At 42.7% G+C, this 23,584-nt stretch overlaps 1 protein-coding gene across 4 annotated transcripts; it reads left to right on the top strand.

Annotated features, from left to right (window-relative positions):
* Positions 1-866: 866 nt before the first annotated feature.
* On the top strand, positions 867-20,493 carry LOC309704706 (putative C-type lectin domain family 20 member A). 4 transcript variants are annotated; one of them, XM_082530102.1, is made up of 6 exons: positions 867-1,028; positions 15,430-15,504; positions 15,841-16,224; positions 16,401-16,721; positions 16,832-16,923; positions 19,004-20,493. In XM_082530102.1, the coding sequence occupies exons 2-6, from the start codon at positions 15,468-15,470 to the stop codon at positions 19,064-19,066; spliced, it is 897 nt and encodes a 298-aa protein (XP_082386228.1). In that variant the 5' UTR covers positions 867-1,028; positions 15,430-15,467; the 3' UTR covers positions 19,067-20,493. The 4 variants fall into 4 exon arrangements, with proteins under 4 accessions (XP_082386228.1, XP_082386225.1, XP_082386226.1 ...); XM_082530099.1 differs by having other exon boundaries at positions 18,999-20,493; XM_082530100.1 differs by lacking the exon at positions 867-1,028 and adding an exon at positions 5,052-5,348 and having other exon boundaries at positions 18,999-20,493.
* The last annotated feature ends 3,091 nt before the right edge of the window (positions 20,494-23,584 follow it).

Below are 23,584 nucleotides of genomic sequence, written 5' to 3'. Positions count from 1 at the left end.
GTGCAGTGTTAGTCTAAACACAAATTTGCTGATGTGTTTTACATAGTGCACGATGTTAAATTCAGACTTGGTTTTATTTTTGTTTTAAAAATCCTCTAGGTCCTGAATTTACATATAATTTGCAGTTGATGGCTCTGTTTGCAGTTATATGTTTAAATACGATAGGGTGATATAGTTTCTAAGTGGAATTTAAAATAAAATGGGGCTTGATTATTAAAAATCTTGCATGTGAGGAGACAGATTTTAAATTTGATTCTAGATTTAATAGGGAGCCAAAGAAGAAAAGGAGAAATATGCTCTTTCAAGTCCCTTTAAGTACTCTTAGTGCAGCTTTTTAGGGACTTTTACAACAACCTAATAATAATAATAATGAATTACTGTAGTAACAGGACAGGCTGTCATGTGTAGGCTGTGTGCAGGCAGACAACGTCCCCAGACAAGTTTGAACTTTTGCTGTTTTTCAGTTGTTTCTCAGCATCTCCATTCTGCTGCACCCAAGAAACTGTCATTTAGGTGACTAACCAGCCTCTTTGTGAGAGACTGTAACATCATGAGCAACAACACGGACAGTTTTCACTCTCTCCTGTATGCAGTAGACGAGTTGGCAAATAAGATTGATGATGATTGCGCACATCGCCCAAAGGCTCTAAACTCGCCTGTGCTCTGCGTGGAAAAGAAAAAAAAGTTTGCATGAAAAATTACCACTGGATTTCTGAAACATGCCAGCATACTATGTCCTCACCACCCTGCACAAGGCAGTCTCCTATTGCTAACTTGCATACTATCTGCATGCTGACCCGCCCCCATTTTGCTATATAAATAAACATTATACAATATCTCCAGCCTGCAGCTCCACCGCAGGAAATAAGGGGGAAGTCTGACTGTTGAGGCTCAACTTTCCAAAGAGTTTCCACGGAGTGACAAACATTTTAAAAGCCTGGAATCAGAAAGTCTGATGTGAAAAAAAAAAGTCAGATTACAAGAAAAAAGAAGAAAACAGGTGGAGGACAAGGAGCTGTCAGCCTCAGGTGAGAAACCCACTGCCAAAGTTTCCAAGGAATTATACTGCAAGTGATGGTCAAAGTCATTTTTGTCATTTGTTCATAAGAAGGAATTGTAAATGTAATCCTAAAGTAGTAAAATATTGATAAATTACAGATTTATGTGTATGCACTGTTAGTAAATGAGGCCCACTGAAATAACCTTACTCTTGCAAGACATGTATGTATAGAATGATGCTCCAGAAATCTTTCAGTTCACACTCCATACAGCTGTTTTCTTACATTTACTGCAAATTAACCATTTACCTGTTATACCATCTATATGTCAAGCTTCCCAGTCTCACATTCAGCTGTTGGAGGATGAGATCTTCGCTGTGGTATTGATGGTATTTTCCTGGGTATTGATATTGAACCTTAAATTCTAGCACATGATGACTCTACCTAAATCATGTAATAAATTCAGTCTGCTCTTTGCTGTTAAATTCAACATCATTTTGGTAGTGTTCTTTACATACTGGCGATCCTTCTAACTGTACTGTCACAGAATTACTTGATATTGCCAAGTCATTTAACTAAGTGCATCTAGGTTTTATCTGGGTTTTAATCTTGGCCAGTCTATAAACTCCCTGCAAATGTCTGATTCATATGAAGGGAGTTTGGTCCGACCACAAATGTGTAATTTTTGATACAGCCAGTATTTTCTTCCCAGAAGAAAACCATTTAGTCTGACATTTTTAATGAGCACCTGACAGCCAGGTTTTCAGCTCTCCTTTCTCACGTCCACATCACCACACCTACTTTTTTGGACATCTTGGTTAATTGGATTAATAGTTTATGCTCATGAATTCTCAATGGGGTAGAAGCCTGATTACCCCCAGCTGTCAACCCAAACCCCTGAATCAGTGATCATATCCCATCCATTATCATGGAGACACAAATCCCCAGGTTCACTACCTTCACATGAAGGAGTTGCTAACCACACTCAGCCTGGTTTGATTAATAATCAATAACAATAATCAAGTGGTAACTAATATCTTGGACAAATTCCAAGCTGGTTTCCAGTGAAACCACAGCACTGAAACAGCATTACTAAAAAATACTAATGATATTCTTATGCATTTTGGATAAATATAGTCCTACTAGATTTATCTTCAGCTTTTGTGAATGTGTGTGTGAATGGGTGAATGACTGAATGTAGTGCAAAGCGCTTTGGGTTCCTTAGGGACTAGTAAAAGCGCTATACAAATGCAGGTCATTTACCATTTTGACACCACTGATCATCCCACTTATCAACAAGTTACACAAGTGACATCAGTGGCAATGTTTACAGTTTTTAGCATACTCCTGGTGTTGTTGACCTCTGGCTTTGTGCTTTATGGATTCATGATTTGTTCTTTTGGATTTGTGATAAGTGAGTTTTGAATGCATAAATCCTGGAAAGTGTTCCCGTCCTGCCGTCAGCTGAGCTAACCCCCACTTTTTAAATGGCATTGCCAACTATAGTGCCATACTACGAGTGCAACATTGCGATCACTGCTACAGTTAGCCGATTGTGTTTCAGCCTTCCTCAGTTCTACATGATTTCATGTCTTCATTCACTTGGCTTCCTCTTTCTCTGACACCAAAACCGTTTTTTGACTATGGTATGCAAATAATTACAATCCAATGAATAGTACAGTGTTACATAGTGCTCAATGTTAAATTTAGACTTGATTTAATTTATAACATCCTCCAGCTCTGCTTCCAGTTATGTTTAAATACAATAGGGATCACAAGTAGGTAGGGTTGCCAACCGTCCCTTAAAAAACGGAATCGTCCCGTATTTAGAAACAAAAGTACACGTCCCGTATTGAGCTAATAAGGGACGCACTTTGTCCCGTAATATAGTGAGAATCAAAAGTAGTCTATAAATGTTAATGGAATTAACGCTTTGTTTGAAAACATAATTCCCAGACCCTCTCCTGCTTTGTGACCAATGAGCTGACAGCACACTTATGACAATTCGAGTATGACAATTCAGATTATCTCATTGGTCGAGGAAACGTCGCTTGCGGAGAAAATACCGGAAGACAACAGATGACCACAACAACAAGCATGGCCAACAGGGAAACAAACGCCGACACTGCGGTGCAAGTCTCGGATGACAGTACATCTAAAGCTGGGCAGACACTGCGATTTTTTCAGTCACGTTATTCAGCTCTTGCTCAAACTGCACGATTGACTCGCAGGGATTAGAAGTTTGCAGGTCACGATGCAGGTCTCACACTATACGGCCCGATGCTCTGATGCGACCTGAGTGCTCACACTGTGCCAACATAACATGAAGGTTATAACAGAAAATCTGTCGCTCGCTCTCTCTGTCTTTCACTCACACAGACACACCACCACCATCAACTTTGCTAAATTGCTAATGAAAAACATTGATCAGGCAGCTGTGATTGAGCAGCAATGTAAATCCAACTATTTTCACGGTTGTTGTGGTCGTGATAATTTTGTGATGCCACATCGAAAAGGCTCGGATGAGCTTTCCAAAGTTCTACAAGTGCCTCCATCACTTGTGTCCAGATCACACGCTGCACAGCCGTGCTGCTCCGTCTTTTTCACCGATGTTTACGTGTTTGCGCATGAGCAGTGTGAGCGGCTGTGGTGACACCCTCACGAGCGATTGATGATCGGGAGCTGGTCGTGAGGTGTTAATCGCTTCTCGTTACCCCACGTATACTACACGACGCACGATGAAGGCCAAAATCGGTCTGATCACCAAATCGGTCGCGCGACTCAAAAATCGGCTCAAAATGGGCCAAAAATCGCACAGTGTGAGCCCAGCATTAGAGCAGCAATGTTTGTTCGCTCAGAGAAAGAAAAATAGGCTGCAAAAGTACAGGGAGGACTGGGAAAAGGAAAACACCTGGCTGGGAAAGTGCACGATAACACCTTTAAAACGCACTGCACTGAGTGCCGGTGCACTTTTTCCATAGGCATGCTTCTAGTGGTGGGCACAAGAAGAACATGAGGGGCGTGAAAGCTCGGGGAACCCTTAACCAATTTTTTGTCCACCAGGCCACGGCAGAAGCAGATATGGTATGTAAACACTGGTTTGTTGTTTAAACCCTCTGGTTAAGGTTAATATGGGCATGTGCGGTGAATATCAGCGCTATGTGGCCAGAAGTGTGATAATATCATTTATTTTGTGTAATAAACAACTGCAAGGATGGATGATTACAACAAATAGATGAATAATACATAAAAGTAATACATAGATGAATAATGATGATGAGTTAAGGTGCGTAATCATGGGAACAAGCGGGTTTACAAACAGGAGCAGCTGATTAGCATTAGAAAAGCTGAAATAATACCGCAACTGAAGCCAATTGTACTAAATGCACTATATGTGCACTGTTACAAGAATATTTTTCGTTCTATTGCTTTCTATTAATTTATATAATTTTAAGTTAAGCAGGACAGAGTTCTTTTAAAGAAAGATTTACTTATATTCTCAAAAGTTAAGCATGACAGGCTTCTGTTTAAGAAAGAGACCTGTTTTACTGTGTTAATGTTGTCATTTTGAGCTAAAAATAAATGGCTAAATGATCATTTGTTTCCCATATGGTCATATCACAAAGAATATGCATCTGCTTAAATCAAATTCAAGTCAAATGGTTAAAAAATAATTTCACACACACAAAAAAAGAGCTACCACACTGGGAAGGGTGAAGACAACTGGGTTGCCCGGCCCTGGCCACGAGGTGTCCCTTATTTATTTTTCAGGGAGTTGGCAACCCTACAAGTAGGCAGTGTTGGGGAGTAACGGAATACATGTACCGCCGTTACGTATTTAGAATACAAAATATGAGTAACTGTATTCCGTTACAGTTACCGTTTAAAAAGGTGGTATTCAGAATACAGTTACTTTGTTGAAATAAATGGAATACACTGGGGTACTTTCCTGTTTCATTTTGTCGCGGGTCAGGACTGTTTGGGTTTGTTTGACAGCTACGATCTGTTGTTCCAGGCGGCAGCGTTACGGTTGCCATGGTTACAGGGCGACGCTCTCTCTCTCTGCGACTGTGTGTTTCCTGGGTGAGAGAGCGCCTTTTCGTTGTTGTTGTGCTAAGCTAACAGGCAGAATGCTACAAGCATAGCTCTAAAGAATGTAGCATCATGTTCAGTGTAGTCCGTGCTGCTGGGAGAATGGACTGCCATACACGTTATGTGTCTGTGAGCGCTAGGAGGGAGAAAAAGGGGAGTGGAAAGGTACGAGCAGTCATCGAGCAAAAACGGGAGCTGGAAGCATGTAAATATAATAATAACCACTGCAGCCAAGAAGAGTGCCTGACGAGCCCAGTTGTAAGTAAGCTATTAAGACTCGACTGTACACCGTGTTCGTGTTTTCCTCCGAAAACAACAAGTTCCGTTGGAGCAGCCTTTCAACGCCTCTCTCTGTCTGTCGCAAGAAAAGTTGACCCACACAACAAAGTAGAGCTATTTTTCGGCTACCAGCCGACAGGGACCCCGCTGTATTATGCTGGGCTTACACTGTGCGATTTTTTCAGTCGCGCGATTCAGCTCCTGCTCAAACTGTACGATTGACTCGCAGGGGTTAGAAGTTCATAGGTCACGATGCAGGGTCTCACACTATACGGCCCGATGCTCTGATGCGACCTGAGTGCTCACACTGTGCGTCCATAAAAATGAAGGTTATAACAGAAATTCTGTCGCTCGCTCTCCCTCTCCGTCTTTCACTCACACAGACACACCACCACCATCAACTTTGCTAAATTGCTAATGAAAAACATTGGTCAGGCAGCTGTGATTGAGCAGCAGTGTCGATCCAACTATTTTCACGGTTATTGTGGTCGTGATAATTTTGTGAGGCCACATCGAAAGGGCTCGGATGGTTCTACAGGTTGTGCCTCCATCGCTTGTGTCCAGATCACACGCTGCACTGCCGTGCTACGCCGTCTTTTTCGCTGACATTTGTGTTTGCGCGTGCGCAGTGTGGCAAACTGCGGTGACACCCTCACGACCAAGCGATTGATGATCGGGAGCTGGTCGTGAGCAGAGATGGGCAGTAACGCGTTACTTGTAACGCGTTACTGTAATCTGATTACTTTTTCAAGTAACGAGTAAAGTAAGGGATTACTATTGCAAAATCGGTAATTAGATTACCGTTACTTTCCCGTAGGAACGCTGCGTTACTGCGTTACTAAAACCGTGATTTTTTTTGCGAGAATGTCTCATGACAGTGACGTAAGCAAGTGCGACGTTGGTGACAGCAGCTGTGTGCAGATCAACAATGGATAATATATCGAGTGCGGGAGAGAGTATGAGCGTGCAGCGTTTAAAGTGTGGAAGTACTGACCTTACTTTGAGTTTGATTCCATAAAAAGTGACAAAAACATTAGCGTCCATCGTGCGTGGGAAGAAAACTTCTTTTTACAGCGAAAAAAACCCCTAAACTTCCGAGCAAGCACCGAGTAGCTACGACGTGATGGGAAACTCACAGAGACACTCGCGCGGATTCTTCAACTGACCGCAGCACACCTACACCAGGGTAACCCTCCGCCTACCCTGCTCCTGCTTTACAGGTGAAAATAGAGCAAAAGGACCGCTGAGTCTTTGACTTTATTTATTTTCTGCTGTGTTTTACTTGCATCTGTTTGAAAGAGTGAGTGAAAACACAAAAAATATTTTATTTTATGTGCTGGAATGTGTAGAAAATAGGTTTAAATGTTAAACTAATTTATTCAAGTCAGAGAATGTTGCATATAATTAAATGTTTTGCTTGATGCATAAAGTTAAAAGATTAAAACTGATAAAACAAGTTAAAAAAAGAGACTTTTCCATTTGATTACATTTTGTATGATGGATTATGTAGAAAAAGTAGAATTGGGCTGAAAGATCTATCACTTTATCACCTCTTCAGGTTGTAAATCGTGTTTTTAAAAAGTAACTAAGTAACTAAGTAATTAATTACTTTTGAAAATAAGTAATCAGTAAAGTAACGGGATTACTTTTGGGGGGGAGTAATCAGTAATTAGTTACTGATTACTTTTTTCAAGTAACTTGACCAACACTGGTCGTGAGGTGTCAATCGCTTCTCGTTACCCCACGTATACTACACGATGCACGACGCACGATGAAGGCCAAAATCGGGCCGATCGCCAAAACGATCGCACGACTCAAAAATCGGCTCAAAATGGGCCAAAAATCGCACAGTGTGAGCCCAGCATTAGTCAGAGGTCCCTTTACTACAGTTCAGAGTCGTGGACCTTCAGTAATAGTAATAAATCACACAGCAATAGTACATTCACATTGTTGTAAAAAGCATGATAATATTGTAGCGGGTCAGGGCTGTTCGGGGTTCTGCTTGTACAGTTATGTTTTGTGTATGTTGCCATGGTGACGGGTGACGCCCTCTCGCTGCGACGGTGTGTCCTTCCGGGGTCAGAGGGCGCCCTATGTGTGTTGTGGTTGCCGCGCTGAGCAGTTAGCTAGTGGCAGTGTGTTCTTCTGCAAATGTAATAAACGGCTGTGCTCCCTGGCTAGCTCACGGGAAGCAAGACCAAACGATACCTCCGTCTCCTCCTTGTCTGAACTCGCCACAATATATTAAGTAATCCAAAGTATTCAGAATACGTTACTGTCATTGAGTAACGGAATAGGTTACAGAATACATTTTGGGGCATGTATTCTGTATTCTGTAATGGAATACATTTTAAAAGTAACCTTCCCAACACTGCAAGTAGGAGTGAACTGCTCTATTAGGGTGATATGGTACTAAGTAGTATTAACAAGATATGATGGGCTTGATTATTTAAGACCTTTTATGTCAGGAAAAGGGTTTTAAATTTGATTCTGGATTCAATAAGGAGCCCAAGAAGGAAAGGAGAAATCCATCCATCTATCTTTCCCTGCTCCCAGATGGCCAAACGCCTCACCCTATCTCTAAGGGAAATGCCAGCCACCCTTTGGAGAGAGCTCATTTCTGCCGCTTACACCCTCGTTCTCATTCTTTCAGTCACTACCCAAAGCTTGTGACTATAGGTGAGGATGGGGACTTAGATCAAGCGGTAAATCAAGAGCTTCGCTTTTGCGGTCAGCTCTCTCTTTACCATGACAGACTGGTACAGCGTCTAAATAGCCATTCACCTGTTACACCGCCTATTTGTCAAGCTTCCTAGTCTCACGTTCAGCTGTTGGAGGGTGAGATCTTCGCTGTGGTATTGATGGTATTTTCCTGGGTATTGATATTGAATCTAACTTAAAGCAACTCTGTTGCTTGTGAAGCTCGCACACAAGAATTTCACTCACATGTACTGTACCAATGTACCTGCACATGTGATGTGACAATAAAAGTGATTTGATTTGATTTAAAATTCGAGTGTCATGATGACTCTACCTAAATTGTGTAATGAATGCTTCAATCTGCTCTCAGATGCTGCTGTTAAATTCAACATCATTTTGGTAGTGTTCTTTTTTTTAAAGACATTTTTAATGAGCACCCGCCAGCTAGGTTTTTCAACTTTTTTATTTCTCATGGTGTCTCATTTTGACATCACTGATCATGCCACTTACCAACAAGTTACACAAGTGACATCAGTGGCACTGTTTACAAGTTTTGGCATACTTAAGGTCCCTGAGTTGTTGACCTGTGGCTTTGTGTTTTATGGATTCATGATGTATTCTTTTGGATTTGTCATAGTATTCATGTTCAAGACTTATTTTGTCCCCTGTTTAAATTAGTGCTTCTGAGTTTGTCATCTTTGCTTTTAGTTCTTGGTTTCTCTTTAGATAAGAAGTTATTTCTGTTTCAAGTTAGATGGAAACATCTACATATAGGCAAATAAAAATCTTCAAAATGTAAGAGAACTGTTTTTATTATTATTATTAATTTTGTTAGATTTTTTTAAATATCGGATGTTGGAATTAATTGTATATAACTATAATAAATTTGGTACAAAAAACCGAGAGGAATTTAGTTCCTTTTCTGCTGTCAGCTCAGCAGACTGAGGTAGCTCAGTCTGTAGAATTACAGTAGTAACAGGACAGGCTGTCATGTGTAGGCTGTGTGCAGGCAGGAGTGGTGGTAAGGAGGACCCAATGTACAAACACTCTGAGGCAGAAAGTAAACTCAAACTTTGATTTATTGCTAGATGGCAGACAGAGAACTAACAAAACTAAAAATACAAAAACTAAACTGAAAATAACAATAAACTGAACTGACAAGCAGACAGACCACACAGCATGAAATGAGGGTAGATCACAACATAGACAGAGGAAAACACAGAGCTTAAATACACAGAGGGAGCAATCAGGGAATGAGAGACAGGACGAAAACACAGCTGGAACAAATCAGGCCTAGTGAGACAAGGGAAGCAAAACCAGATACATTAACATAGGACACAGACTTTTAAAGTAAAACAGGAAACATAACACAGAGATGCGGACTTAACAAGGGGATACAGCTGACAGGGGAGACAGAGCAACTACGAGCACAGACAGAAACCAGAAGGCAGTACTCTAACAAAGAAACCAAAAGATTAGAAATGATGAATAAGGGCAAAATCAAAGTTAAACAGCAATGACAACTCAAAACTCTGGGTCAATGACCCAAGTCTCCTTTTTTTTTTTTTTCCTTTCTTGTGTCCCGTTTGGATCTTTAGCCATCAGAATTGTTGTCTTAAGGCCAAGAAAGATGCCAAGCGGATTTATTTTACCAAGTGGATCATCATGGCCTTGCCATATTGGTCCATTTGATTGACCTTTATTATAATTATGAATTTATTTTATTTTCAGTTGCTACAAACGGGACAGACATGACTGGGGGATAGGACAGGGAGAAAGAATGAAAGAAAGAGAGGGAGAGAAAGAAAACCAAAGGGGAGAAGAGACGGTGAGAAGGGGGGGAAGAAAGAAAAAAAAACAACCAAACAAAAACAAAACAAAACACCTGGATCACCTGTATGGAGAAAAAAAACAGAAGAGAAAGCAAACAACAAAGAGCAGCATAAAAAAAACCGGCACCATCACAATAAACTAGCTAGCAGTAGATATCAGTAGATACAAAATAATAAATGATATTGTGCAGCACGCAAGATAGACAGCGCACAATGTGCTTTGAGGCAGCAGCCAAGAAAGCTGTAGTCCGCGTATGTGAATACCCGTGTGTACACCTGTGTGCATACCTGTGTGGATCAGCATGCTTGCATTCCAAAGGTTTCTCCGTGTAACGATCTGCTAGGGAGTGTGGGGAGCCACAGCCCCGTCCTCCAGGGTATGAAGCAGGTATGGAGGAGATCAAAACTCCAGACATCCAGAGGCCCCCAGAACACAAGAGACCAAGGAAGACCAACAGAGGGGCAGCCGCGCCACTGTCCCAGAAAGAGCTGAGGAGAGTCCCAGATGAGGGCTCACTCAGCAGCCGCGGAGCAGAAGCCAGGGGGAGTTGCAGTGACGCGCCCGTGAGCTCCGCCGGCAGCCAGCCGTGCCTGAGTGACCGAGCCCCAGGCCCAGAGGCCGGGGGCACCCCACCTCCGAAGTGGCCCGAGCGAGCCCCAGGCTCCAGGCCCCGATAAGCGGCCGCCAAGGAGTGAGCCGGTGTGTACCCGGACGCCCACCCCCAGACACAAAGAACCACCAACGCACCGACACCTGAGGGAGTCCGCCACTGGCAGGGGAAGTGGTGGTGGGTGGAGATAGGCCTCCAAACCTTGGAGGGCCTGAGATGTCCCCAGAGAGGTGGCGTCTGATACCCAACCTGACATATAGACACAGACATACAGGCACACACAGACACAAACATCCATTCCCACCCTCATGCTCTCATATGCATTTACTCCACACTCAACCAACGTGGAGACAGACATAAAGATACGCTGTACACACGATCACACTCCCCAAGCGTACTCTACGAACCGGGTCTAGGTACCCTTGCCCCTGGAGGGGGGAACTGCACCCAGACCCAGGTGGTGTTACCCTTTTCCCTGCGGTGGGGGGAGGCAGACCGCCCCGACTCCGCAGCAGCAGGGAGGCCCCACACTCCAGACCGCAGTCGGACGGCCAACTCCTCCTCCTAGCCCCCCCGCTCCAGCAGGCCGCAGAGAACGGGGGTGAGAGAAGACTCCAAACCTCCCTCCACCCGCTCATTGTAGTGTTGATGCATGTGTGTTCTAAGGTGCAATTAAAACCCAGGAGGGCATGGAGCAACTACGAGCACAGACAGAAACCAGAAGGCAGTACTCTAACAAAGAAACCAAAAGATTAGAAATGATGAATAAGGGCAAAATCAAAGTTCAACAGCAATGACAACTCAAAACTCTGGGTCAATGACCCAAGTCTCCTAACACAGGCACAGAGATGAGTCCATAGTCAGAGGCCATAAGATCATTTGTAACCTTCACTAGTGCTGCTTCAGTATTGTGATTACTTCAGATTAATTATTATTCTCATTAATTAATGGGAGTACTTCTTTCAGCAGTCCTGTACTTGGCTCTGACAGACATGTTGATGGCTTGGAGGAAGTGATTGTTGAAGTTAATTAAGAAAGATCAATCAGAGAAAAAGAGTCAAATAAATATCAGTAGCATTAAAGATGTAAAGGATTTATCTGTGGGAGGTTATGAATTTTTTTTGATGGTTAAAATGTTCTTTGGAAACAAATTCATGAAGTGCCAGAACTAGTGATAGTTGGATAATGTAGTGATAAGACTACACACCTTTGGAGCGGGAGTTCAGTTCCCACCCAGTTTCCAGTAAGGGTCCTGGCTAAATCCCCCATGCTAAAAACCAAGCCCTGGAATGGCGTGGCTACATCTGCAGCAGGGACGCAAAACATTTCACTCCATGTTGTACTTTGTATGATTGTGTATGTGACAAATAAGGCTTGTTTGTTAGTTAAATTATAGGATCAACTGAGCGCTGACGTTTTGTCAGCTTACAATTATAATTAGCTACAGTGCTGAAAATAAACCTTTGGTTGGTCTCATTATATTCAATCAGCGATGAATTGTAAGATGTCCGAGCTTTATGGAGGGTTTTTCTTTTTAATAGAGACACTTCTAATTGCTACTTTAGCACTTCTGATTTTATAGTCCAGTAAAGTCACACTAAATACATTCAGCAGCCTCTTTACTAGGTATGCCTCTTCAACTGCTTGTTAATATAAATATCTAATCACCCAATCAAGGGTCAGCATTTAGGCATTTAGACGTGGTGAAGAAAACCTGCTGAAGTTCAAATTAAGCACCAGAAATAAAAGTGATTGAGAGTGACATAGTAGTTTATACCTGACAGGCTGGTCTGAATGTTTCAGAAACTGCTAATCTACTTGGATTCTTTCAGACAATTAGGATTTACTGATGGTCTGAAAAAAAATAAAATCAGTAAGCAGCAGCTTTTCTGGGTAAATTAACCTTGTTGATGTCAGAGGTCAGGCGAGAATGGACAGACTACTTCAAGCTGATAGCAAGGTAACATTAAATCGAATAGCCACTTGTTACAACTGAGGTACAACACTGACCTTGTTGAAGCTATGCCACAAAGCTCTGAAGGCAAAAGGGGGTCCAACCCCATACTAGAAGGTATATAGGCATGTCAACTAAGACAGCCTTACAATATCCAGAGCCTTCAGGAAACTAGCGTGAACCTCCTCCTCCCTAGGGGCCCTGCCACTAATGATTTAACTGCCTGAGAGACCAGGTAACTGTCGGTACCTATAGCTGCCTCTGAAGGCCCATGGGCTACCCAAGCCTGAGCGGACTCCTTCAACCTGATGTTCCCTTCACCTCTGGTGTCCACCATCTGGTTCAGGGATTATTACCATGACGGGCACCAACCACCTTGTGGCTGCAGCTCCTTTAGCAATGGAGGTGCTGAACATGGTTCATTTGTCCCCAGTCTCCCTCAGAATGCTGTTGAAGCTCTGCCGAAGGTAGGAGTTGAAGATCTTGTGGACCAGAGCCTCTGTCATGCGTCCCCAGCACACTCTCACCATACATTTAGGCACGCCAGGTCTATCCATCATCCCTCTCCCACCTGATCCAACTCACCACCAGATTAGGTTAGTAGTTCACAATTAAGCTTCTCTCTTCACCTGAATGTCCGGAACATATGACTGCAGATCTGATGCATCCATCCATCCATCCATCCATCCATCCATCCATCTTCTTCTGTTTATCTGGGGCCGGGTCGCGGGGGCAGCAGCTTAAGCAGAGAAGCCCAGACCTCCCTCCCCCCAGCCACCTCCTCAGCTTATCCAGGGGAATACCAAGGCGTTCCCAGGCCAGCCGAGAGATTTAATCTCTCCAGCGTGTCCTGGGTCTGCCCCGGGGCCTCCTCCCGGTGGGACATGCCGGAATACCTCACCCAGGAGGCGCCGAGGAGGCATCCTTGTCAGATCCCTGAACCACCTCAACTGGCTCCTTCGATGTGGAGGAGCAGCGCCTCTACTCTGAGTCCCTCCCGGATGGCCAAACATCTCACCCTATCTCTAAGGGAGAGGCCAGGCACCCGTCGGTGAAAGCCCATTTCCGCTGCTTGTATCTGCGATCTTGTTCTTTTGGTCACTACCCACAGCTCGTGACCATAGGTGAGGGTAGGGACGTAGATCAACCGGTAAATTGAGAGCTTTGCTTTTACACACAGCTCCCTCTTCAACACAACTTCACCACAACTTTATCTTTGAAGATGCCGACAGTAAGGATGGCTGCCGTCGCTCGGTGTCCTCCTCAACTTTGCATTCTTCTTATGTTCGTTATGTTATTTCTTAGTTTCTTTGCAGCCTGTGATGCTTTTATCCCCTATGATAGACAAACTCTCCTGAACATTCGACAAAACTCAAAAACCAACTTTTTTGTGAATGGTGGTGACTCACCTTTGCTACCTGGGCAGAAGAAACACCGGAGAAAAAGGGGTAAAAGAGCCAGGATTCGGGTCAGGCTGAGAAAAAGACGACATCGCACCCCGCTTGCCAGCATTCTTCTAGCAAACATAAAGTCCTTGGAAAACAAGCTGGATGAACTAAGGGCCAGGATAACTTTCCAAAGGGACATTAAGAACTGCAATGTCTTTGTTTTCACAAACAAAGACATTTCACATTGTCCCTGAGGAGCTCTCCATTAACCGCCGGGACAGAACAAAGGACTCAGGTAAATGTAGGGGAGGTGGCATGTGCGTAATGACCAACAAACGGTGGTGTACTGATGTACAGACAGTTTCGTCAGGGTGTTCTCCTGATTTTGAACACCTCATGATCAGATGCAGACCCTTTTATTTGCCCAGGGAGTTTACAGCGGTATTCTGCACCGGACGAACTGTTTGACATTATCGACCGGCATGAAGCGTTACACCCGGAGGCTGCTTTTATCGTGGCTAACGACTTTAATAAAGCCAACATGAAGAAAGTTCTGCCGAAGTTTTACCAGCATGTAAACTTTCCAACCCGTGGTCACAACACCTTGGACCATGTTTACACTCTGTACGCACATGCCTACAAAGCCCACCCCGACTGGCCTTTGGCAAATCAGAACACTCCTCTGTTCTGCTGCTGCCAGCCTATTGGCAGAGGCTGAAAAGCGACCAGCCCATGACGGTTCAGTTCAACGGTGGACCGACCAATCAGACAGCACCCTGCGTCACTGCTTTAGCATCACAGACTGGGAAATCCGCTGCTGACAACAACATCAACAATTATGCTGATTACGTAACAGACTTTATTCACAAATGCACCAATGACGTTGTACCGAGGGCTATTGTACGAACCTATGCCAACCAGAAGCCGTGGGTTCTGGTTGCAGCTGTCTGGGTGGCTGGTCTCAGACGATCTTGGAGGTGAACCTGCTGGATGTGGAGGTCCTGGGCTGGTGTGGTTACACGAGGTCTGCGGTTGTGAGGCCGGTTGGATGTGCTGCCATATTCTCTGAAACGCCTGTGGAGACAGCTTATGGTTGAGAAATGAACATTCAATGCACGGGCGACAGATCTGGTTGACATTCCTGCTGTCAGCATGCCAATTGCACGCTCCCTCATTGCTTGTGGCATCTGTGGCATTTTGCTGTGAGACAAAACTGCACATTCCAGGGTGGCCTTTTGTTATGGGCAGTCTGAGGTACACCTGTGCACTACTCATGATGTCAGATCAGCATCCTGATGTGGCACACCTGTGAGGTGGGATGGATTATCTCAATATAGCAGATGTGCCCACTACCACACATTTGGACTGATTTGTGACCACTGTTTGGGAGGGATGGTTATATTGTGTATCTGGAATGAATTTTAGGTCTCTACATCCATCCCATGGGGAATGGGAGCAGTAACTAAGGTGTTGCGTTTATATTTTTGTTGAGTGTACAATACATAGTACACCCTTTACTAAGCTATGAGTTTCAGTGCGGTACTGTTACAGTATATATTTTTACTTCCCCCACAGAAAATATCATACCGGAACAGTGTGTCTAACACTGCATCATGAAAGAGACTACAGTTATGATGATGCTCCTGTCAGGTCAGTTTGAATTATTTATTTCCACTTCATTTATTTTCATTGTTTTAATTGCACAAAGAAAACAAAATGTGTGCATTTGTCTATGATTTTTTGACCACAAATTATAAATTGAGTTTGTTTTCAAATGCTTCGAAGCGCACATTTGTGGTCAGTGATTTGACTGCACTCTGACATGTCACCCATTTTAGCTGTTTTTGCTACTAAAGACACCAAACTAAAAAAATTAATTATGTGTGTGTGTGTGTGTGTGTGTGTGTGTGTGTGTGTGTGTGTGTGTGTGTGTGTGTGTGTGTGTGTGTGTGTGTGTGTGTGTGTGTGCACATATCATTTCCACAGGACTGTTTTACTTACCTGGCTATTTTCCTCATCTTTACAACCTTGTTGAATATGGAAGAGACTGGACCAGAGCTCAGGAATACTGCAGGAACAAGTATACTGACCTAGCCATTGTACATAATGAGCAAGACTTGGCCAAACTGAGGAACCTCACAGAAGGGTTTTCTAATGTGTGGATTGGACTTATACCTGACACTGAAGCATGGAAGTGGTCTCTGGAAAACCAGGATTACTATGGTGAAGGGGAGACTGAGTTCAGGATGTGGAATGACGAGGAACCCAATGGTTTAGGACACCATAAAGTTTGTGCAGCAATGCTTAAAAATGGGAAATGGGCAGATGTAGAATGCAACAGCCAACTGCCATTCTTCTGCTACAATAAAAGTAATTAAATACAATATGCATACTGTATATCAGTGTCCTGATTATTATCATGACTATCATTGTAATCTCAAATGGAGGTGATGAATAAGTAACACAGATGTATAGTTCATTTGCATTCTTTGGCTGAGCAGTGAAGTTAGACCCTTACTTATGTTTCTTTGCTCAAATGTTTTCAGACACATCACGCTTCATATTTGTGAATATGAGTAACACCTGGGAGGATGCTCAGAGCTACTGCAGAAAGAACCACACTGACCTTGCCAGTGTGAGAAACCAATCTGAGAATGAAGAGCTGAAAAAGATAACAGTGAGTTCCTACACGTGGATTGGACTATACAGAAATTCCTGGAAGTGGTCGGATGGAACTGCACAGTTATTACACAACTGGGCTCCTGATAAACCATCCAAGATAGCCACAGATGCATGTGGGACTATATTTAAAGGCAAGTGGGTCAACTATCGTTGCGATGCAAACTGGTACTTTGTCTGTTATACTGGTGAGTTCTGATTTTACTGTATTTTTAATATATTCTGATATTTTCTTTAGTCTCAGAAGATCGTTACATCACAGCATTTTTTTTCCCTCATTCTTTTTTTATAAACTCAGCACTCAGGGAGAGGAAGGTGCTGAAGATTAAGCTGAAGAAAACTGACCCCTCTGTGGAAATGGAGGACCTGGAGGAGGAAATCTTGGAAAAGGTCATACCTGAGTTTCAAATAATATTTACCTATAATGAAAAAAATAAACGTTTTACTCAAAGAAAGTCTTTATAACAGGTATGTGATATCAAAAATAAGACTGACAGCAAAACCGACATGAAATGAATCTTTTTTAAATAGATGAATATAGTAATAAAAATAATGATAATTCAAAATGTTATCAGGTGCCTCAGCATTTTTCAATTTAACGCAGTTAGCAGATCACAAAATATGTGCCCAAAACTGAAATCTGGGGCCACTTCCTGTATTGCAAGTGGCAACAAGGACCAGAGACAGTTCAGTGCATACTGCATTGCAGTCTTCAACATCTAAGTGAAATGCTTAAGGTCTTCTTGAGACTTTAGGATGAGAGTGAGTCCAGTCCAGTTTATTGTTCAGATAAACACCAAGGTACCTGTAGCTGTCCACAGCCTCAATGTCCATACCTTGGATGTTATTTGTGCCTGCGGAAGTCTACCACCAGCTCCTTGGTTTTATTAGTGTTGATCTGGAGGTAGCTCAGCTGGCACCACTCCACAAAGTCTAGGGTCAGATCTCTGTACTCCTTGTCGTCCCCATCAGTGATGAGGCCGACTATTGCAGAGTCATCAGAGAACTTCTGCAGGAAGCACTGGGTGGAGTTGTGGGTTAAGTCTGCAGTGTAGATGGTGAAGAGAAACGGAGCCAGAACCGTTCCCGTTCCCTGTGGGGCCCCCGTACTGCAGACGACCCTGTCCGACACACAGCCCTGAGTTCTCACATACTGTGGTCGGTCGGTGAGGTAGTCCAAAATCCAGGTAGAGAGGTGATGGTCCACACCTGAGTTCTCCAGCTTGTCCTTCAGGACTGTGGGCAGGACGGTGTTGAAGGCACTGGAGAAATCAAAGAACATGATTCTCACAGTGCTCCCAGCGGTCTCCAGGTGAGAGAGGGAACGATGCATGAGGTGAATGACGGCATCATCCGCTCCAATGCCAGGCTGGTAGCCAAACTGAAGAGGGCCCAGTGATGAGATCACCAGGTGCCAAAGCTGAGCCAGGACCAGCCGCTCCAGGGTCTTCATCAGGTGGGATGTCAGAGCCACTGGCCTGTAGCTGTTGAGGTCCTTGGGGCATGAGGTCTTTGGCACTGGTACAACATAGGAGGTTTTTACAGAGCTGTGGGACTCTCCCCAGCCTCAGGCTCAGGTTGAAGACGCACTCCATCACCCAACACAGTTGGTCTGCGCAGGACCTGACAACCTTTGAGCTGATACCATCTGGACCCGCTAACTTCCTGGCTTTAATCCTCCTCATTTCCCTCCTAACCTGGGTGGTGAGAAAGACAGGCTGGAGCCTTGTGTTGAGTTGTTTTGGATGCTGTTGTTGGGGATGGAGAGGAGTGAGCAGGGTGAGTAGAGGAGGTGTGAAGTGTCAGAGGTGGAACAGCAGCAGTGGGGGTGGGTGAGTTGAAGACTGCCTCATGGATGTGAAGCTAGTCAGAGCCTTTAACACTGTCTTATTTTGACTGAGCATAAAGATATGAATCGTAAGTGGGAAATAGATACCAATTAACACCTCACCATAAAAAAAGATCAGAATAGAGGTGGAAACCGTTCGTGAACCCCTAAGGGGAAACCACACCTATGCACGGCACAGGGGATTTGCCTCCAGTTGTGGTGTGCATTGAGGAAGGCAACATATTTTACACGTTTTCTTCATTTCGTCACTTTTTTTATTCATAGATCTGGGCAAACTGCACAATAAAGCTTATTTGAAAAGTCCAGTATTTGAAAAGTAAAATCTTACTGCTAAAAATACAAAACTGAGTTTAGTAATAATCTTTTTATAGAAGCCAACTAAAATATTGAAGAACAAACATTATTTACTGAAAATGTACTTAAAGTACAGTTTTGTTAATGTGTAGAAAGTGATATTTAAATGTCATCATTATAATTACATGTTCATCAAGTGATGAAGCTCTTTCTTTACCTCTAGGTAAATGATTTATTAAAACGTTTTCCCACAGACAAGTCTCATTAATCAGAGATATTTAAAGATTCAACAGGATATTAATGAAGCATTTATGTTTCACAGTTCAGACAGAGACTGACAGAGCATGGCCTGAGTGGAGTCTTCAAACTACAATGGGTGAAGCAGCCTGATGGGAAGAAGCATGTTGAAGAAGAGGAGGAAGTAAAAGAGGCAAACTGTGGGGTCAAATAAAACATTTCATTATCCACATTTTATTATTGAATTCTCCTATTCAGGACATATGTTTAATTGGTTAGGTTAATATTCTTACAGTAAGGTACAAGTTTTTACTTTAGCAATGAAGCTTATGCATAAATTCAATAAGTAAGATCAGTCATCAGTCATCTGCCTGCTTTCTTGGGTGTTCAGCTGCTTTTCTATTTACATGTCTACTGCTTTCTCACGCTGTCAATCTCAATACTGACATCATTACTTTAGTCCAATCATCTTTTCACCCTTTTGCTTTGAGCCAATTAGCCTCTGCTTCGCATGCTTTAAATCTCAGCTCTCCATTGTTCTTTTTTTAGACTTTTTTTGTGCAGCCTGCCTCCTCCCCATCTCCACCTCAGACACCTCAGACAGAGCTCTATTCAAACCTCAGTCTTCATCTTCACCACCACCACCATCTAGACTCCAGGGGGCCGTGTCCTAAATCCTATACTGGTCCACTTGATTGTCATAGTTTATTAGGTTTTAAAAAAAATATATATTATTATTATTATTATTATTATTATTATTTAGAGTTATTACAATCAGAACAGACATGACCATGGAATGGGAAAGATAAAAGAAAAGGAAAAAGAGAAGTTGGGAAGAAAATTAACAGAAGGAGAAAAATGGAGGAGAATAAGGACAGAGAGAAAAGACACTGAAAATCTGCTTCAACACCTTTTTGAAATAAAGATGTATTGATAAAAATAAATATAAGCAGCCAAGTACATTTGTTTTTAACCAGAAAATATTTTAGGAAACGGTTTGTGAGCTGTCAAGGATGATGCACACAACCAAATACAGGATTTAACACCTGGCCCTACAGAAGGAATAATAGTGGTGTTGTGGATGCATAACAATTTGACCATCTTAAATGTTGTTAGTCTTTCATATTCTGCTTATGCTGTAATGCTGATGACTTAAAGACAGAAATTATAGTCCACCAACCAGCTGCTGACATTATTGACGTTATGTGTGAGAATAAGTTAGAATACATAGATAACTCTGTATCCAAAGGACTGTCTTTCATATTTACTGACAGTCAGGAGAGTCAGGAGAGACTCAGATGTTGCCTAAGTTGCCTTTTATTTTTTGGATTTCATGAACTTACTTTATCCCTTTGAGTAATATTTAGAAACATATGTTCATATGGCAATATAAATTCACAGGTGGTAGTTCTATGTTGTCCTTCTGCTTAGGAGCATAGCTATATTGTATCCAGTAGCTTGCACATGCTTATCCTGTTGCTGTAACAAGTAAACCATTATGCAAATTGTCTGTTATGTTCATTTACCTACAGCCATCGTTGTCAACTCCCCATGCTGTCTCCGCTGGTGCAGTTGAACCAAACTTGTTGCATTAAAATCACTGAAGTGATTCCCAAGACTCTGGCATTTTTATTCAACTGTGATACAAATTTTGCTCATCTCCCTTGACTTTTAACCCAACAAACATGCTCTGTGTACCAATCAAATGAACTATGGAAGAGAGGCAAAAGGGAGGTCAGGCTGGCAAAGGGAGGACCCAAACGAGGACTTCCTATGTAGAATACAGTGTGTTTATTTAGAGTGAACAAATGACAAAATGCAAATAATTCCCAGTGCGTGCTCTCTTAGGGTGCTTGTTCCCTGCTCCCGTGCTGTGACTTCTCCCAGTGTCCGTGGTGAGTATTTCTGCTCCTTTCGTCTCGGTATACATGTTCCCCTCTTTCCACTCATTTCTTCAATTCTCCTGGAAACAACAAAACAAATATTGTTTCCATAGAACTTTCTGCCAACCAAGTTTAATAGGACTTCTTATTCAGCTTGTCAGATCCCTTATCTTCTGGTGAGGCTGATGTTCAAAATATTGCTGCCTCAATTTGGTTTAGTTTAGCTAAAGTTCTTTTAGCTGTGATGTTCGTGGAAATAGGCCCTGGCAGGGTCTTCCAAAGCAAACTGATCTCCTGGAAGAGGCCAGAATAATCATAATTCAAAAACTTCCCAATAAATCTTAGATACTTTGTCTTAAAGTGGGTAATCAGGGCCCCCTAGTGGGGCCATACCTAGCAAGCATGGGTCTTGATCAGGTACAGTACAAAAGAAGTAATCATTTTCTATATGACTTATCCATCTATCGAAGCTATCTAAACATTTGCTATATGAAAAGTAACTGTCCAATGGCCTTGCCACCATTCCTATAATAGGAATGGTGGCTTTCTCATGACAGCAAGAACTGCAATTACTCATTCTCATCTCTGTGATGGAATTTTTCAGTGCAAAATGTCTCAGTTCAGCATTTTTAAGCTGTTTGTTGAACCATGTTGAATCATTACTGACCTCAATTGGGGCGAGTGAGGCCTGCAGTTGTTCAGATATTGTTCTGGATTTTTGTGACCTCCTGGATGAGTCAGCAGGTACAGCCTGCTCTGCACTTTCCTGTAGAGGGCGTCTGAATTGTGAGTCCAGTCCAGTTTATTGTTCAGATAAACACCAAGGTACCTGTAGCTGTCCACAGCCTCAATGTCCATACCTTGGATGGTATTTGTGCCTGCGGAAGTCTACCACCAGCTCCGTGGTTTTACTGGTGTTGATCTGGAGGTAGTTCAGCGGGCACCAGTCCACCCTAACCCTCTCCTGGAGTAATTGTGGTAGGTGGGCCAAACCTGGGAGGCTTCACCACTAATCCAAGTTTTTTTCATTTATGGATAATTGCTCTCACTGTGGTTTGCTGTAGTCTCAAAGCCTTAGGAATGACTTTGTAACCATTTCCAGACTGATAGATGTCAGTGAATTTTGTTTTTCATCTGCTCTTGAGATATTTTAGATTTTGGTATGATGTGTTGATTTTTGAGAGCTTTGGTAGCCTTTCCAAACAAGTAATACTTGTTTAGTTATTTTCCAAATGTACTGTCATGAACCTTAACATTTAAAATGTTAACTGAGGCCTGTAGAGTTAAAGATGAAGCTGTTTTTGTTTGTTGTTTTGTTTTGCATTTTATCTGAGCATTGCACAGGTGGACCGTGAAGTGATTTTGCAGGAATGTCCACTCCTGTGAAGAAAGTCAACTTTTTCCCCCCACTGTTGTGAATAACCTTTCTCACTGTAGAATAACTGACTTCAGTTTGTTTGGAAATGCCCTTGCTATACAACCATTCCCAGACTGACGGGCAGCCACATCTTCTTTCAGATTTTCCTTGTCATGGTGTTAAAAATCCCCCGAATAACCCAAACTTACAAAACAGAAAAGAAGTGATCCGAAGAAGAACTATACTCGTGCACCACCTCTAGGCTCTGTTATCAGGTTGTCTACACATTGTGGGGGTCATTGGCCAATCACAGGCCTTTTCAGTGAAAAAGGGTTGTTATGTTATGTTGTGGCCTTTTTGCACCGACAGATGAGGGATTTTATCTGTGTCATGACTCGCTCCGTAAAGTCGCACCCAAATCACTGGTAAATAGAAGTATTTATTTATTATTTATTTGGATTCAGTTGGTCCAGTGGAAAATCTCCTGTGGAGTGGATCATGGGACATGACAGAGTGTCCTAAGAATCACTCAATGGGTTCCACGACCAGGTACAACCTGTCATGGTTGGCTGTGTGGCAGGCAAGCAGAAGTGGTGGACCCAAAATTGCAGGACTCTTGGAGATGGGAATAAACTGAAAATGCAGCTTTATTGCTGGAGGAAAGATTCACAAAATAAAACTTACAAAAACAAAACTCTAAACCGAGGTGCTGGAGGACAGGACATTACAAACACACAGCAAGTTGAGGGTACGACACGACACTGACACAAAGAAACACAGGGCTTAAATACACAAATAGCAGTAATCAAGGGATGAGAGACAGGAGGGGAACACACCTGGGAGAAATCACAGCTGATGAGACAGGGGAAACGTAAACCTGAGCACACTCACATACGACACAGACCTTCACAATAAAACAGGAAACTCAGACACATGGAACCAGACAAGACATTGAACTAAACAGATTCACAAACAGAAGGGGTGACACCATAGACAGACAGATACAGACGCAGACTCAGAGGCAGACCGAAAATAACACGTAGAACTCAAACAACAATAATAATCATGATAATAAATTGGAAAATGATAATAATAAACTTAAAGCGCTGGGTCACCGACCCAGGACCATGACACAACCTTGCATCACTGCTGAGTGCAACACGGATACCACACATCCCTGCCTATTGTGGTTTCATTAAAGCACGGAAACTATTTTGCTAGATCAAGTTACAAAAACTAAGTTTAGCAAAAAAAACAAACAAACAACTAAACGTTTGATTTGAGTAATATCGATTATGCTTGGTTAGGGACAGACACAAAGAGTACTTTTTCACATAGTTTTGGGTTAAATGTAACATGCTAAACAGACATTACATCTAAAGGTAATGAAAGCAGCACAATCCATGACATTAAAATGGTAAATGGCCTGTA

Source organism: Aulonocara stuartgranti (genome assembly GCF_965226115.1).
Source record: "Aulonocara stuartgranti genome assembly, chromosome: 4".
In the NCBI taxonomy this organism is placed as follows: Eukaryota; Metazoa; Chordata; class Actinopteri; order Cichliformes; family Cichlidae; genus Aulonocara; species Aulonocara stuartgranti.
Note: the sequence above shows the minus strand (reverse complement) of the source record. Positions and strands in the feature narration are given on the sequence as shown.